This window comes from Boleophthalmus pectinirostris, unplaced genomic scaffold (genome assembly GCF_026225935.1).
Source record: "Boleophthalmus pectinirostris isolate CB_2022bp ecotype Guang Dong unplaced genomic scaffold, ASM2622593v1 HiC_scaffold_10, whole genome shotgun sequence".
In the NCBI taxonomy this organism is placed as follows: Eukaryota; Metazoa; Chordata; class Actinopteri; order Gobiiformes; family Gobiidae; genus Boleophthalmus; species Boleophthalmus pectinirostris.
In genome coordinates, this window is record NW_026570971.1 from 26,204,863 (window position 1) to 26,223,057 (window position 18,195).

An 18,195-nucleotide genomic window follows, 5' to 3' on the forward strand; every position below is an offset into this window, starting at 1 on the left:
GCGAGCTCACGAGTAGGCAAAATGGCTGGTAACAGTATGGTCTGTATAAATGAGGCAATAATGCAAAAATGACCTTGTTTACGTTTAAATATAGACCCTTTAAAATGCTACTATCGAACATCACAACGTTCGATGTTTCAAAATGGAGGTGACAGGAGGTAAAAGTGTAGTAGTGCTGTACTCATTCAAAACTTAAAGGTGCACTGTATAAATTTTGTGGTGAAGCCAGCTTGTCACCACTGAAATGTTCTTGCTTTGCCTGGTATGTTCCACAGTATGACATTAAACATATCTATTGCCACGGTAACAGGTCAAGTTATAAGTCAGATCTGTGGAGATGTTACCCCGTTTACAGTATGAATGCATGTTTTTTTGTTTAACTTACGTGACATAAAAACATGTGATTGTAATCAAGTCTAATATTATACTATGGAACATTCAAGGCGAAGCAATATCATCTCCACGGAGACGAGCAACCAAGCTTTAATCAATCTAAATGTTGGTTATTTTAAAACACCACTACGTAACTTATCTGATATTTGTCTCATCACTTTTGAGTCTAACATAAAAGTAAGTGATCAGTGATTAGTGTGTAAAATAATCACACATTAAATACACACACAAATGTAATATATATATATATATATATATATATATATATATATATATATATATATATATATATATATATATATATATATATATATATATATATATATATATATATATATATATGTAGAGAGGTAACTGTTTTCTTACTATGCTCTGACGTTACTTAGTGTTTTTTATTAGCCAAAACTATTTTGAGGTTTCACATTTTATAATATTATATTCCACTAAACAATAAACAATAATACATGAGTCACTGTTTTCTTACTAGATTCTAATGTAACTTATTGCTTATTTTTTAATTATCCCAATTTCTCGATTGAAATCACATTACATTAGACTTCACTTTTGCTCCGGTTGCCTCCATTCCATTATTTCAAATGCATTTTTGAATAGAAACTTTTAAAGGGTCTAATCAAACTCCCAATAGTTTAGAAATCCATCAGATCCTAGACCAGATTTGCTTTTTGTTCTGTACGTGAGCACCTAGCATTCCCCCATTTGCACTGTACTTTTAGACCTTACATCGCCATCTCTTTATATACATCACTTCTATAGCTCATAGATATTTGCTATATTAATATATTGTGTATATATCTATATATTAGATTACTGGTTTTCCATTTTATAGATATAATAAAAATCACAGGATAGCAGCATCATACACCACACATGAATTTGCATCACTTTGGTAGCTGAACATTTGTGTTACATAGAGATTTGATGATTGACTTCAAAAGTATGTGTTTCGTCATTGTCATTGCATGAAATGTAAAGTGTCCACTATCAGTCGCTGGTTGTAGTTTGTGTGTGTGTCTGAGAGCCTGTTGTGTCAAAATGAACAATATCGAAAATATCTAAAGCTCTCCGAAAAAAGACCTAACATGGAATATGGCTGACTGGATAAAGACTGCAGCAAATTAAACATAAAAAAATGTAAGGCAAAGAAGTCTGAAACAAAAATATACATGTCTCTAATAGAATATGTAAAAAGGTAAAACATAAAAACATGCAAGTCAGTCTGAGGAGCTTCTGCGTCGCTCACAGCTAGTTTTAAGGCTTGATTATCAGATTCCAAACCGAGGTCCAGCTAAGAAAATGGCTTCCCTCGATAGAAATCAATAAAACAAAGACAACAGAGAAAGTATGACCAAGTGGGAGCAGAGACAGTAACAAGGCAAAGAAAGCCTGAATCGGTACATTGTCTAAAAAAAAAAAAGTACATAACCTTAGAAGTACATCAAGTGTTTTGATTTCATTCGGTTCATTCATAAAAAAGTTTGTGATTTTGCGTTCTCTTTCTATCCTATAGTTTAAAAATAATTCCCTCACTTCATGAAGAAGTATTGTAGCAGGCAGGCGATGAGGATGGAGAAGCCCGCAAACACGCACACGATTAGCGCCGCAAAACGCTCGTCGCTGGAGATAAGCCCCGCCCCTTTGCCCGTCTCCGCGGGACACAGCTCTCCCGTTGTGGGGGTGTCCTGGCGGCGTAGGGTGAACAGGGAGGAGGGGCTTAGGGGGCCGCTCAGCTCCTGGGACGTATCCTGGCAACGACGGCATGCGCCCACCCGGAAACGGTAGTCTGTGTTGCCCTGGAGACCGGAGATCTGGAACGAGCCTTCTTCTCCCTTGAACACCTGCACAGGAGAAAGAAGAAGAAGATAAAAATGTGGGCTGCACAATAGATCGTAATCAATTCTGAATCATATTTTGAGTTGAAACAGTTATCAAATCACAGAGACTTCAGTTATTCAGACAAAAGATCATTGTTCTTTGAGCGAGTCATCTGCAAAAACAAAGTATAAGAAAAAAAAACTTTGTTGTACCTGTAGTTTAAAGAGCTTATATTATGCAACTGACTCATGTTTGCTTTTAGCTTTTGAGAATGCTGTTACCTCCGCAAAAACTTACCCAGAGTTGTGTTTTTTCTTATTCACACATGTTTGAATAACTTTTTATTATTAGTCTTTCTACATGTCCATCTTAAAATGCCCTGTTCCACCTCGTGATGTCAGTTCTATTTAACATTTACTCAATTACAAATGGTTTTCTAGCTCAAAAATAGCTAGAAAAACAGCCATTCTGACTGAGCAGGATTGCCTCTCCACAGATCTGACCTGCAACTTGGTCTGGTTTGGTTTCCATGAAGATAGAAAGGTTTAATGTCATACTGTGAAAAATTCCAGACAAAGCAACAACATCTCCATGGAGAAGAGTATTTGAAGGACCCTCCACCAGAAAATTTACACAATGTAGAAACTCAAGCAAAATGTAGGACCAATTAGCTAAACCTGGTTCTTACTGAGGATAATAATTTGGATCTCATTTGGAAATAATTTTCAAATGTTGTCAGCTGGTGTTTGTTCACTTATTTTAAATTACTTTTTAACCCTATGACTTTTGAAAGAACAGAAAAACTTTAAATAATTTTTAAAAACATGTCAGTTCTTTATATCAACACAAGTACACCACTTCTTTCAGGGAACAACATACATTTGTCTTATGAAAATGAGCTCTGTGCAGAAAGTTCAATTGTGTTTTTATGTAGTTTGGTTAAAAAAGCACAAATATGTTTTGGTTTTTTTTAAGTAAATTACACATCTCCATTATTTACTACAACATTTCTGGTTCTGCCGATGGAAAACATAATGGAGAGATTTTCGGGTCAGGCTACTTTCATGACTAAATACCACAGTGTGGAACTCATTTTATCTGCAACAAAATAAATAAAGTTGAAAATTCAGGTTTCTAATTTCTGTACAGTTAAAAGTATACTATGTAAGTTTTCTGGTGGATTGTTTGGCACCTGCTTGTCCCCATGGAGATGTTTTTCCTGTGATGTTTCCCAGTACGGCATTAACTTTATCTCTCCACTTTCCACTCCACTAAACTAGACAATTTACAAGTCAGATCTGTTGAAAAGCGATACTACTCATGATAAGAAAGCATGTTTTTCAAGGCACTTTCTTCCAACATTTTGATTTTGAAACAGACTAATAATGCAGTATTACTCAAACATTTGTGAATGAAAAAAACACAACTTGTATTTTTGATGACATTATACCATGGCTTAATGCACACAATAGTCAAGTTTGTGTAATATAGGACCATACAGCAGAACTTTCCAAGCAAAACAATAACACCTCCTTGAAGTCAAGCGAGTGCAGGACCCCAAACAGAAAAGTTACATAATGTACCTTTAGAGAAGCACAAGGTCAGTCTATTTATTCACTTCAGCATTTAAAGGTGTTGACTTCTGAGTGCTCTTTTCTATCAAGGCTAACTGAGCTGCTGTGCGCTTCGGGGGAAATCACAATTTTTTTCCCAGAGTCTAAAATGAGTCCTATGATTGTGGTTTGAGCAGATAACAACAACAGCTCTCAGTCTTGTCCTCGAATGAACCCCAGAAAGACGATGAAGGATGTAGCAAGAGTGGGAATTAAAGAGCCCATATTATGCTATTTTCTGATCTGTGTTATCATGTTGTTTCCTCATCAAAAAAGATTTTTGGAGTTATTGTTTTGGTTCATGCACACAACACACAAACTCTGCCTATTTAAGATGATTTTTTTTTTTCTCGTCAAAAATCACTCCATAAGCCTTCTGTAGACTCATTTGCATGATTTTAGCCCTGGAACTGCCAATCTCTACTGAACTCAAGGTAAAAGGTAGCACTTAACTTGAAAACTACCACCTACCACCTATTTGTCACCAGGGAGATGTTGTTACTTTGCGCTAAAAATTTGTTTCAACTTTGTATCACCATGGAGTCGCACGGAAATGTTAGGCAGAGCTGCTTTCATACTTTTAGGTTATGCTACAATTAAAAATGATTCTGATAAACTGTATTACTCCTTTTACAGCTAATCTATTGTAAGGTTAAGATTTAGTAAGTATTGTCTGGAAAACGTAGAGATTTCTCTTCTTTTTGCTTGTTTTCATAAATTTTTTGTATGTTTAACATGTTTATTTATTATTTATTATTATTATTACTATTATTATTATTATTTTTCCACAGTAGCCAACGACATAAAATGACTCAACCTTTTCAATCTGTATGTTTTCAAATAATTATTACCTTAAAGGACAGTTATCAAGTTCTAGACTGAAAGCTCTCAGTAGCCTTAGTGTATCGTTTGTATTGACACAAAGCACAATTCCACCAAATTGTTGTGTAGAGACTCTAATGACAGTAAGTAGGTTATATTTTTATATATTCAAAATAAACCAAAAAGAAAATGCACAAATTCTCACACAGAGAATAATTTTTGTCAAGATATTGGCTCCACAAAATTGCTCTAACAATCTTGTGTCTTGAAGCCTTTTCTACTGACAAGAATAACAACTGTGATTGAATAATAACACTACTTTAGGCATAAATTGGTCAGATAGGGAAAAAAATCCACTACTCCAGTTTTGCTGATGGAGAAGACCTTTTTGCCAGTAGGGATAGTGGAATAAAAGACAGCAGTTACAGAGATCTTAAAGGTGCACTGTGTAATTTCAGTTGGGGGTCCGTCACCTTCTTGTTTCTACGGATATGTCATTGCTCTGCTTAGAATGTTCCACAGTGTGACATTAAACAGATTTACCTCACATTTATTGAATTACAGGTGGTTTTATAGCTCAAAGATACCTACAAAACAGACATTCTGACTGTGAATGTGGACGCCTCTCCAAGATCTGACCTGTAACTTGGTCTGGTTTGGTCTCCATGAAGACAGAAACATTTAATGCTGATGATTTCCAAACAGTAAGTAAAATTTTAAACATAAAAAAGATGGCCAAAATTTTAAATCTAATGATCTTAACTGTATTTTGGTAAAATGAGTAGGCCAACCTGTCACAGGCACAGTAAATGTGCACTGTGTAACTTTTCTGGTGGAGGATTGCCACTTGCTTGTTTCCATGGAGATGTTAACCCTCTTATGGCATTACACGTATCCATCTTGCTTTTATTTAATAACATGTTTTTATTTTTTATTGACCTAAACACTTACATTCTTGACATGTAACTTGGCGTGATGTCACCTAATGTTCTGTAGAGATAAATAAATGTAATACCATACTGTGGAACATTCCGTGCAATATCTCCACAGAAAGAAGCAGGTTTCCCACCCTCCACCAGAAAAGTTACACAGTGCACCTTTAACTCTAAACCAGGTTAAAAAAAATATTGGCCCTGAGCTCAGTTTTATATCACGAGCAGCCTTGGAAGCATACCTGTTTATACTCGGACTCTCGGCCCACCAGCACCTGCAGCACGTAGCTCACAGGATCTCCTCTCATTGGTGGAATAGTCTCCCATGTGACCTCACACGTGTTGCCCTCCAACTGGTGCACTTTGGGTGCTATGGAAGCAAACAATTAAAAACATTATTAAACATGATTATTATAACGTGGATGGGGTTAAGAGAAAGGAGAAGATTAAGAATGTACAATTTAAATGAAGGACTGGCTTGTATATGTAAATGGATATAGCAAACACACTAGCCGGTGCATTCCAAATAGGAAGTGAGCATGGGCGCGCTTCTGGCTCCATCAACTCTACTGAAAAAACATCGCACCTCTCTCTGTAAATGCTGATGTGAGCCTTGTCATTTTAAAATGTTCGTATTAACCCACCCTACATGATTCTAGTGTTTTTATTTTGCAATTTTGTTCATGAATAAATTCATTCAAAACTCATACTTGCCTCCAAATTTGCCCCATAATTGCTAACCTCTCTGTGCTTCATTTGACTGAAGTCGAACACTATGAGTGAAATAACTTGTTAAGATTTATTTGTTAATTATGAATAAAGTTTTTCTGCATGCTTTATTGAGGCTGTTAGTGTAGTTATTACTGTCTGGCAAGTCCAGAATGATACTGTAATCTTCGTAAGATGTCATTAACATTCCCTGGGGGTGTGATACTAACCTGAGGTACTACTCAATCTGATGGTCTGTTATTGATCAATCTGATCTTTATTTTAACACAATGTGACCAGAGAGAACTGAATTAGTGGGAACTACAACAGGTGAGCTGACTCGTTTTCAGTCAGTCACTCTCACTTTTCGTTGAAAATCACCTAAACACCTAAGTAGGACCATGAACACTTGTATTGTTGACAGACTCCTGAAAAACGTGATGTTTAAAACCATTTTGTATTATTTCTTGCGTTTTTTCATACAATCTAAAACTTTTTTCCAGTGTTTGCTAATGTGTGCATTATGTCTCCAAGTTAATTACACTTAAAGCAACCCCAGCACTGCAAAGTATCATTATAGAAAGTGTTTTTTACCCTAATTATAATTTAAACATAAACTGACAACTACCACCTCATTGACATTATTTTTATGCAGTATACGCTTACGTTATGATTATTGTTCTATGTTTGGAAACCTGCATACATTTACATCTACCATCTACCATAGTATTTTTTTTTACTAGCACTACCTCCACCTCTAATAAATAGCCTACAATTTCATTCAATACACATCACGTTCCCCGGCAGCTGTCACAAATACTCTGTACATAACGCAATGAGGGTCGAATCATTTCATAGCAAAGCCAACGGCAAAATTACTATCTATAATTTTGTTTTGCTATTTACATAATTGTCCGCCTAAGCACTTCTCCTTTGGGACTCGTGTCACTCTGCACCTGCAAACATTAGTAATTATGGCCCGAGCTAAAAACATTTGACTAAAAAGTAGAAGGAGAAATGAAAGCCGCTGATTGGATGAGAGGGTTTCAATTAGAGTAACTGGTTTAGAAAAGTCAGGAAGACCCTCGACTATTTAAATTTGTTTATACTGCTTCAATGATACTCCTGCATCTTTTTACCTCACAGCTAAACCAATATTGTTCTCAGGTTATTTCTCAGTCTTTTATTGCCGGAAGGAATAAGAGGCTTACTGGCAATAACAACATAACCCATAACACTTTATATTGTATTTTCAGACATCAGGATCATTTGGACAATGCAATAAAATCAAATAAGACAGATTTGCAAATATATTAAAAAAAATTGGTAACACTTTATTTCAGGGTGCATCTAACTGGCTGCTAATTTGCATAAGTGTCAATTTGATTAGTGTTTATTTGACTCTTAATAATTTCTTATTCTTTGATGTCTGATGTTAGAACACTGAGAAACACTTCATAATAATTACATTTAATTAGCTTTAAAGGTGCATTGTGTAACTTTTGGAGTGGAGAGTTCATCAAATGCTGTTCTCTGTGGATATGTTATCGTTTCGCCTGGAATGTTTCACAGTATGGCATTAAACCTTTCTATCTTCATGGAGATCACACTAGACAAGCTGTTTAACGCCATAGTGTGGAACATTCCAGGCAGAGCAATGACATGTCCATAGAAACAAGCACATGATGGACCTACAGCCAAAAAGTTACATAGTGCACCTTTAATAAAACATAGACTTAAACAAATAGTTTACGAAGAATGATTCAGGCTGAGTAACTAGCCTGTAACTAGTAACGAAGGATCTGGGTTAGGATTTAGTGTTATGGTTTTAATTAAGCAGTTACTAAATCAGAATTAAGTATTTGTTCACACTTTAAGGCAGGTGTGTCAAACTCAAATACTAAATATTTATTGAAAATTTTCAATAACAGCTGCACGTTTTCTCATTTTTCAAGATGTTAAACCTTTTCTTATTAAAATAAATGTTTAATAAAAGTTTTGCTTAAACATTGAATCAAGAACAAGCAAAATATAAAATAATAACATAATTTTAAATAAATAATGTCTCTACAGCTGATCTGTGTAGTTATTATAAAGTGTTGCTGAACAATTTTAAACATTCTTAAGGGCAAGTACCACAAGTTGCAAAAACTGTTGTTATGTCCTTAGGCAAGACCCACATTGCCTAGTATGAATATGGTGTGTGTGTGTAATAAATGGTAAATGGTCATTTTTATACAGCACATTTCCACCTTCTAGGCACTCAAAGAGCTTTCCATCACACTTTAAACCAGTGTGCGCAGACACTAGGGGCGAGGTGGGTTAAGGACACAAGGACAGCATTTATCTGCGGAAGCCAACCTGAGGGTCAGAACTTGCTCTGGTTGGTATTATAATTTCTGTCAGTATTTTAGTATTTTACCACCACTGAGTATTATTATAATTTATAAGGAGTTTATTAATAGGAACGTGTTTAGCTGCAGAATAGGTTTATGTGGTATAAGAAATTAAAAAGGGCCAAATAAATACTAATAACTTTGAATTAATGTACGCAAATTAGCAGTCCATAGCAGTCCTCAGGATCCAAGCGGCTTCTTGAGTACTGGTCAGATTGCTAGTGGACACTGCCTTATATCTGCCTGAAGGGAGGAGCTAACTACACTGAAACTACTCTAAAACTAACCAATCTACTTGTTTATACTTCCTGTTTGTTAGTTAGGTTTATTGAACTACACTAAAGGTGAACTGTGCCTGAGTCAGATTTTGCATAATCGTCGCTCATAATGGCTATCGCAGTTGTTTTCCCTGTTTTGATTTAGGTCTGAGGATGGAGTTACAAATAGGAGATAAATGATGTCAAGCCCCTCATTTCTGTTCAAAGATGGATTGTCCTTCCTAACAAAAATTGCCTCTTTAACTCCCCTCTCAAACCATTTCTTTTCTTTGGCTAAGATCTGCACTTCATTACCTTCAAAGGAGTGTTTAGTGGATGTCAGATGGAGAAATTGAATTGAATTTTTCTTCCGCTGTTTATCATACCCGGACGAATGAGGGATTGCACAAACAAGCCCCAAGCTATGCTAAAATAAAGAGTTGTGTGTGTGTGTTTTGCCCATGGCTGTGGTACCTTTGAGGGCGGGGGGCACAGACTTGGTGGTACAGAAAGTATGCGTCTCAGAGAAGGGACCCTCCCCGGCGTCGCTCACGGCCTGTATTCTGAAGCTGTAGGAGCTGGATTCAGTCAGTCTCTGCACCTTGTACGTGTGACTGGGCCCACGGTAGATCGTCACGAACCTGAGAGAAGAAAATCAAAATAGATTTTATTTATTATCTAGTTCAGATTTCCCAGTATGAGTCAGCTAATGTTACACTGAGCACTCACTAAGACTTACAAGTGTGAACACAGACAAAGTTTGATCCATAAATTGTACTTTTCCATCTTCCTTCTTAACAGAGAAGTCAAAAGTGCACTATGTAACTTTTTGGTTGGAGGCCCTTTAAACAACCCTACTTTATATTTATTAAACTACAGGTGGATTTATTGTATTTTTGCGCTATAAATCCAATTTAATAAATGTAAAGTAGAAAAACATTCTGACTGTAAGCGGGGTCGCCTCTCCACAGATCTGACCTGTATCTTGGTCTGGTCATCACCATGAAGATAGAAAGGTTTAATGCCATACTGTGAAACATTCCAGACAAAGCAATAACATCTCCATGGAGAAAAGCTTTTGACCAGAGAATTTACACAATGCACCTTTAACTATAATATGTGTACCTTCAAAAATTTCAAAGTGGTTGTTTATTTTTTGTTATAATGTAAAACCATTAGCATTTCGATCTTTTATGATAAAAAAAGTATTATGTCTGCTTCTTTTTGCCTCTAGTTGCCTGCATTCCAGAATTTATTGAAAATCTTTTGATCTAGTATTTTAAAAAGGTCAATAGGGCAGGGCAATATGACAAAATATTTCTTAATTATTTTTTCTCATTTTGATTGATCACAAAACAACTAAACAAATAAAAATGTCTTTCAAAATATAGTTGTTGGTCATAAAGAACTTGAGAGACTTGTAATCACTGCCATGAGTAAATCAGGTGACAGTTTTATTGATTGATCAGAACATAAAATGGATGGCGCATGACGCTGGCTGTAAATTTGTCAAACGCCACTGTAAGAAGCCATTCATTTTGATCTGAGGACATATGAACGCAGTGGAGACACAATAAGTCAGTGAATAAGCATCTCTACGCTATAGCCCTATTTATTCTTTTGGCACCTGGAGTCTACGGGAGCAGAGAAAGGCCAAAAAAGAGGTGAGTAACGAGGAGAGGAGGAGGATAGTGACTGGTAATTACAAAAGAGGAGGCTAAGATAAGATGGAGGATGTAATGGGGAGAAAGGAGATAGAAAAGGTTTAGAGCAGGGCCATAACTCCACAGAGTTCTCTATGCTGTGGTACTACAGAGCACTAATGAGATTCTGGATGACGGACGGCCAGTAGTTAACTCACTACAACACACACAATGTAAATGCTCTGTGCAATCTAGGGCTGTAGGTAATCGACTAATCGGTTGATGGTGTCTTTGTTGACCGCATTTTATTTAGATTATAAAGATTTATATGAGACAACAGCAGAAACGGGAATGTAATGAGTGAATTCTCTGAAGATTAAAGGTTCGATATTACGTGTGAACTTTAAGCCATGTTCTAACGCTGTTACATCCTCAAAAACATATCTGGAGTTGCGATTTGTTTCATTCATTCATTTCATGTTTGAGTGATCTTTTATTATTAGTCTATCTACAGCTCCAAAGCATCTCAGACATCTCTGCTCCACCTTGTAATGTTATGATGCGGTAGTTTTCACGTTAACATGTACCTGTAGTTCAGTAGACATTGGCAATTCCAGGTCTGAAATGATCCAAATGACATAAGAGATGCATAATAGTTTGGGGAATTTTGCCATGCCTCCTTTTATTCAACCAGTCGATCGGCAGGACATGTCTTTAGTTGACCAAGAATTCTTTTGCCGGCTACAGCCCCAGTGTAATCCATCACTTATTTTTCAGTAATAAATTTGTAATGAATAAATAGTGAAACTCAAATTGGCTGAACTAAATGTCAAAACAATTACATACACTCTCCAAAAGCGCTGGTCAGAAAACAAATGGACTGGCAAATGAGCAAAACAAAGTTAATGTGAAGCGAAATCTTGGTTCAAATCCAAAAGTTTATCCAGTTATTTATAAAAGTGAACAGGGGCATGACGGGAGCAACCTTGTGTCTTTTAGTCTTTTTCTAGAATGTAAACAGGTTGAAATGTTGAAGTCAGCGTAAATTAAATGCTTTGTTATTAAAATGATATATTACACTTTATATAATAAATGAGGCACATTAGGGCAGAGCACTGGTGATACAAATGTAATTGTGATGTGATCCTTGTGGTCTACTATTTTGGAGAAATTGTTATATCAGGATTTGAAGGATTTGAAGGGACCATGCTGTAGTTTCGCATTTTTTGGTCTTTCCCAGAATGTAAACAAGTTGAATTGTTGAAATCAGGGTTAATTGGTTGTTATTTAAAAGATTGGCAATGTGTATTTACAATTCTCTAAAGTAATCAAATAATGAAATGCATGTTTATACTAATTTAAAAAATAAATTCAGTTTGGAATTACTGTTGCACAATAGTTGAATATTTATGCCTGTTTTACTTGGATTTTCCACTTGGTATTGTTCAGTATGTTTTGATGATTGTAGTGTTATCAAAAGTAGGACAGGTCAGGTAGCAGTACAGGTAGTCTTAGTCTTAGTTTAGCTGCATCAAATTTAGTATAAGACAACATGGTAATTATAATTTTGTGTTAAAAATTACTTTTCTATTGTCTAAAAAAAGACTATTTTTATTAACAGTGAAAATTGGTATAAAGTAATGAAGCAATTCCTTAGTATTGAAATCAGAGTTTTAAAATTTAAGATAATAACAGTAGTTGGTTGTGACAGTCCTTATAAAACATATTTCTGTGCAGTCTTTTTTACTAGGCAAACAATATTGTACATGGGGCTGAATTCATGCATTTATATTTCCATAATGTAATTTCCTTTTTGAGACAATAAAGTTAACCTTACCCAAGATTTATAGAGGTACACAGAAAATGAAGGATTTATAGTTACTAGAATATGAAAATTGGAATATTCCCATTAAGAACTGTATTCTAATTGCATTGAATTGTATTGACATGAAAACAAATATTATATAGTTTTTTTTTTTTTAACCAGATTGTTAGGTTACTGTGGGAAAGGTTAGGGATGGACCAATGTTGCTGTAAGGATATATATACACACACAAAACCAGTAATGTCATGAATTATTACAGGATAGGGCATGAATAAACATATTAAATTAAGTATAGGATGGCAGCAACAGGCAATAATGCATGTTTATAATGCATGAATTGTAGTCCACTGGAGTCAATTTAAAAGGATGACAACATTAATTAAGATATTCTATTTGTAGTCTATTGTGTCTAAAGCCCCAGTACTGTTGTCATGGCACCTAAGCATTCACAGTTTCTCTGAAGCAGGGAATTATGGGCAGTACAGAGGTAGTGACCATGAAAATGAATAAAATAATTACTTCAAATGAGTAGCTTTTAAAGGGCAAAGAGAAACAGAAGATGAAATGTACAAACTGAGCAACAAGTCTGCATATGGAGATAAAAACTAGGACATTTTGGTGAATTTTGAAAAGGGACATAGGTTAGGATGTAAGACAACTAAATATTATGAAAAATTTGACTTGAATCTATGATGATTAAAGGTGAGGAAACAACATTAAAATATAGATCAGAAAACAGCAAAATATGGGCCCTTTAAGAACAAAAAAAACTTAGGAATTTATGTCAGGAGCTTATCTAAAGGTAAATTTGTAAATCTGAAAAGATTGGAAAGGGGCATTACAGTGGGAGTGCACAAATAGGCCAAATTACATAGGGGATTTCTTGATTTACAAAAACCGCGTCTGTTTCCATGGCAATGCAATGCAAACAGTCTATATAGTCCATTATAGTATAACTCAGATCCTTTACAAGCTGTGTGTGACAGTTACTGAACCAAGAAAAATAACCAATATATACAGTAGGTAAAAGGATTTCCCATTATCATATCTGAAGGTTAAGCCAGAGACTAAGAAGGTTCTAGGTTTGATTCCTGGACTTCTGGCTTTTCTTTGTGGAGTTTGCATGTTCTTCTTCTACAACATGTAAATAAAGTTTGCCCCATTCTGACGATGCGACATCCAACACTCCAACTGATCTATTATTATTATTTTTATTTATTTTTTATTTATTTTTTGGCTTTACTTAGGCTGTATCTTATGTTTTTTTTTTTTTTTTTTAAAGCTTAAAGATGCATTTTGTAACTTATCTGATGGAGAGTTTGTCAAATGCTTTTCTTCTTGGAGATGTTTTTGCTTTGTCTGCAATGTTTCACAGTATGCTTTAAACCAATCTATCTTCAAGAAGACCAAACCAGACCAAGTAACAGGTCAGATCTGCGGAGAGGCAACCCCCCCTCAGTCAGAATGTCTGTATTTTAAAGTCTATAAAACCACCGGTAATGTAAAAAATTTAATGTAGAGCTGTATAATGTCATTAACATTTCAGGCAGAGCAATGACATATCCATAGAAATAAGCAGGTGATGGACCCCAACCAAAAAGTTACACAATGCACCTTTAACCTTGTTTTTTTAAATGCTGTAAATGAGCAACAACATAAAATTGTAATCTAATCTTATTTTTTGGGTAATTTTGCAGTGTGAAATACACAATGAGACACTATCTATATTTAAATCTATATCTAGATCAAAACAGCTTCTTGGTATCACATTTTGAACTGACGTCAAACTATCAGCTTTAGAATCTACTGGACTTTGATAAATTTTTCTGTCTGCAAAAGCAATAAGGATAATTGATGCATGTGTCATACTACACACCCAATCCAAGGGCGAACACAAAAATAGCAAAGTACCACAGTGACTTTACCAATTAAAAAGTGAACTCTAAAACCACATTTACTCATTTGGCAGGTTACAGAGTCTGCAATGGAGGGGTTAACAGATCACAGCTGGGAGGACAAAATGGCCATCTGCTGCTTGTTTCAATGCACTGCCACTCATTCACCCAGTGCCAGTAATCACCAGCCAAGTATTCACATTCACAATACTGACACTGCACCCACCAGAGCACTCAGACTCTCAGACTGGTGGGAAAAATATATCAAGCTTAAACTGTGTGACGACTCACTAATTTTTTCAACTTAATTTGGTGAGATAAAACCTGTTATAGATATCAATTACAGTTCAGAATCAAGAAGCAAATTGTGAAAAAAGGTTGAAAAATATGTGGAAAATTACAGGAAGTAGAGCGTTCAATTTTTGAGAGTTCCTCTATTGATGATCACACTGGGAAAATTCTATCCAAAATTTCGGCTTAATTTACACAAGAAACACATTTTTTTTCTGATACTTTAAACATAATTTCAACAAAATAAAAGATGTTATGGACACCTTGAGATGCTACAGTCTTTTTACACATTACATGTGTAATAGCACATGTGGCAGAAGACCTTCCAGAGGAAATACTTTGAGGGAATGGACCATTTCGTCACCAACTGAAACACCAGAATTGAGTAAGAGTGATGTGACACAGGATCTGCTGTCCCTCGCTGACCAGTCCTCCTGTTAAACTGCGCTGAGACCTTTGACTCAGCCACAAAGGTCACTGAAAAGCACAGTTTAAATGTTGCTGAAGCAAAACTTGCATTTCCCTCAGGACCTCTCTCTTTTCAAACAATATTATTGTTACTACAAGTTGATATCAAGAGACAATCTAAAGATTTGTATTAATCAAGAACAAAATAAAAAAAATTATTAATTAAAGTTTACCAGTAGCAGTGCTATAGGCATGTTACTACAACTACTAATATTATTATTGCTGCGACATACCGTATATAACAAATGTGACTGTTAACTTTTGCTTTCGAGCAATGCTTTGGAGTGATATTGTGCTGATGAATCAAGGTAAAACAATTATGTGTGGTAAGGCCCTTTGTTCCCATGACAACGTCACAAATTGTAGAAGTAGCTCACAGTAAAAGGGAAACACAGGAAGGAGGAAGAGGTCTCCGTACGGCTAAAACAATTTATTATGTTGCTGTACCTCTAATAAGTTCATAACATAACTCAGTTCATATACTACACTACTGTAAAACTGTCTGAACCAATCTGAGTAATCAAGATATACAGAAAGTGAAGGCTTAAATGGTTCATATAGGAAGCTTTTAGTAGCAGACTGATTGACTGATTGATAGATAGACTGACCATTCTAGGTCTGAAATGATCCAAATGATTCATTGTATGCATGTAAATTGCATGTACATTAAGTATGCTGGTGTGTTAGATGATGTGTTAAATTTTCCATGTTGGCTATAATCTTCACATATCATTTAAATGTTTGTGAATATGTTCTATCTTTTTATTAACAAATAAAAATTTAAAAAAGTTATACCTCCAATCTTTCTCAATAGATTTAGCTACAAAAATATCCTAGTTTTGTATTATGTGTGTTAGTTCTAGCAGAGCGTTTTTGGCAAATAACCCCTGCTGTTTCTTTGTAACTCCAGACCAAACCCCAGTCAGGAGCCCTGCCTAATTTTCAGACACCTTTTCCATCCTCCTACGTGACTTCTCCATGGTACAACGTGTTACAACCAGGACTCACAAAAACATCCATACATCCCACACACACGTTTAGCATGAGAACACTGCTAGCTGGGTTTTGTGCTGTTCATCGTGTGTGTGTGTGATATTGACTTTTGGCTCCTTAATATCCCTATCGAGCAGCAGTTTAAAGGGACCTGATAAGGCCTAGAGGTACAGAGATTTTCAAGTGAACAATTTCAAATGATATTCACAAAGAAGTCCCCAATACGTGTTCACGCTGATGCCAGGTTGACAGTGTAATTATGCTATTGTAATAATTCTCGTGCATACAGAATCAATATGGGATAGTTCCTGAAGAGAACATTACTGTATTGAAAAAGGAGCATTCATGGATTTCAGTTGCATAACTATTCCTGTTATAGGTGCCATTTTGAGGACTTTTCACAATTTTGATATTGTTACACGTTACGGCACTGTAAAACCCAAAGATATATAATAAAATTTTACATTATGGGTGCATTTTGAGCTGCTACTTGTAATGGCAACAGTACTATTTTTTATCAGTGTATATCTCATATATTTAAAAATAAATTTATATGAAAATGCAGCAGTTTTATGCAAAGTTATGTACAAACGGTTCATCTAGCTCCAACTGTTACTGCCAATATTTTCACCTCTTTTGTTTTTAAATGCTGTAATGTTTACGCTGCGTGAGTCATTGTGGTGCTTAAATGAACAAGTCCTTCTGTAATTGCTATTGTGCTCACTGTTATTTAAACATATGCAAATGGGGGACATGGGGTCAAAGTTCAACAGTGAATCATCATCGGTACTTGATCAAAGAGCAGAGCAGTGTAGACGGTCGATGTGGTGAGGTAAAAGGATTGAAGGTGGGTTAGGTAATCTATTGACAAGTAAGAAGGCCCCCACAATACGATTTTTAAAGAGCCATTTCAACGATCTTATATAATAAAGGCATGACATGTCTTTTTTTTTTAGTAATAAATGAAAAAAAAAAATCCACATTAATTTAGTCTTCTTTTATACATTCACTTCTTGGGTTCTTTTTAAGCCCAGTTCTGAAGATGTCAGCAACGAAAATACACCTCCTACTGTATTGTAAAATAAAAAGCATATTTGATTCTGTATTGGAACTGTATTTACTCTATAACTAACTAACTAACTAAAATATCTCAAGATTTTTGTACTAGTGCTGAGTTTTTTGTTTGAGAGTATTTTAGTGTCTTAGTAAAGCATTTGCCCACTAACCAAAAGCTTGCTGGTTCATTCCCAGCTTGGACCAGCGCATGCCGTGGTTGTGTTCTTGGGCAAGACACTTCACTCAGCATTGCCTTGGGAGGTTATGCAGTGTGAGTGAATGACTGATGGGGCAGATTGACACTCTTGCTTCTACCAGTTCACCCCAGGGTATCTGTTTAATCGATTCCATCACTCCGTAGAGAGGAGCATTTTAATAGGCTTCCAGAATATATAAAATACAATTAAAATGAAAGGCAATATTATATTAACTGTAGAGGAGAGCAATTTATCAAATTTTAATCAAGAATGATATTCCGTCATGTCTAATCTTCAATCATATGATGTTTTTTTTATAGAGAGGTCCACATCCAGGATGTGGTGCAGAGTTTGGACTTTGGAGGAATACATTTTTGTAAAATGGGAAAAATGTGTTTATATTCATAATATCAATATAGAAATCGGTATGAGGAAAAATTTAAAACATTTAAATGAAGTTGCTTTTTTCTTATTGACAATGTAAAAAATTTTTACTTCGAGTGTAATTTTCTCAAGGACACAATGCATCAAATTAGGACCATTTTGTGGCAGTAACTCACTCACTAATGGGCTCCATGAAAAAATAATGCTGTAATCTTTTTAATCTGTGTTCCCACCTGTGGTTCTTGTCCTCCATCTGTAGCGTGTAGACGATGTCATCGGCGAGCAGGGCGCGAGTGTGCGTGTTGCTGTTGTTTTCGCCCCATTTCAGTTTTAGGCTCTGGGGTCCCGCGGCGGCACACTCCAGAGGAGGCGGGGCTGGAGGGAGCGTGTCCGGACCACGAGGGGGGCACTGCAGGGGCTGGAGCCAATGGCATTCACCGCCTGGATCAGCACACTGTAGGAGAGATGAAATACAAATGAGTGAGTGCA

At 35.8% G+C, this 18,195-nt stretch overlaps 1 protein-coding gene across 2 annotated transcripts in view; it reads right to left on the reverse strand.

Annotated features, from left to right (window-relative positions):
- Positions 1-742: 742 nt before the first annotated feature.
- fndc3ba (fibronectin type III domain containing 3Ba) overlaps positions 743-18,195 on the reverse strand; it is a 153,879-nt gene continuing 136,426 nt past the window's right edge. For both annotated transcript variants that reach the window (XM_055157004.1, XM_055156999.1), the window contains exons 24-27: positions 17,940-18,160; positions 9,429-9,595; positions 5,836-5,963; positions 743-2,249 (exon numbers count right to left, since the gene is read on the reverse strand). In XM_055157004.1, the coding sequence (XP_055012979.1) occupies positions 1,938-2,249; positions 5,836-5,963; positions 9,429-9,595; positions 17,940-18,160 (828 nt within the window). In that variant the 3' untranslated portion in view covers positions 743-1,937. The remainder of the gene's footprint in view (positions 2,250-5,835; positions 5,964-9,428; positions 9,596-17,939; positions 18,161-18,195) is intronic.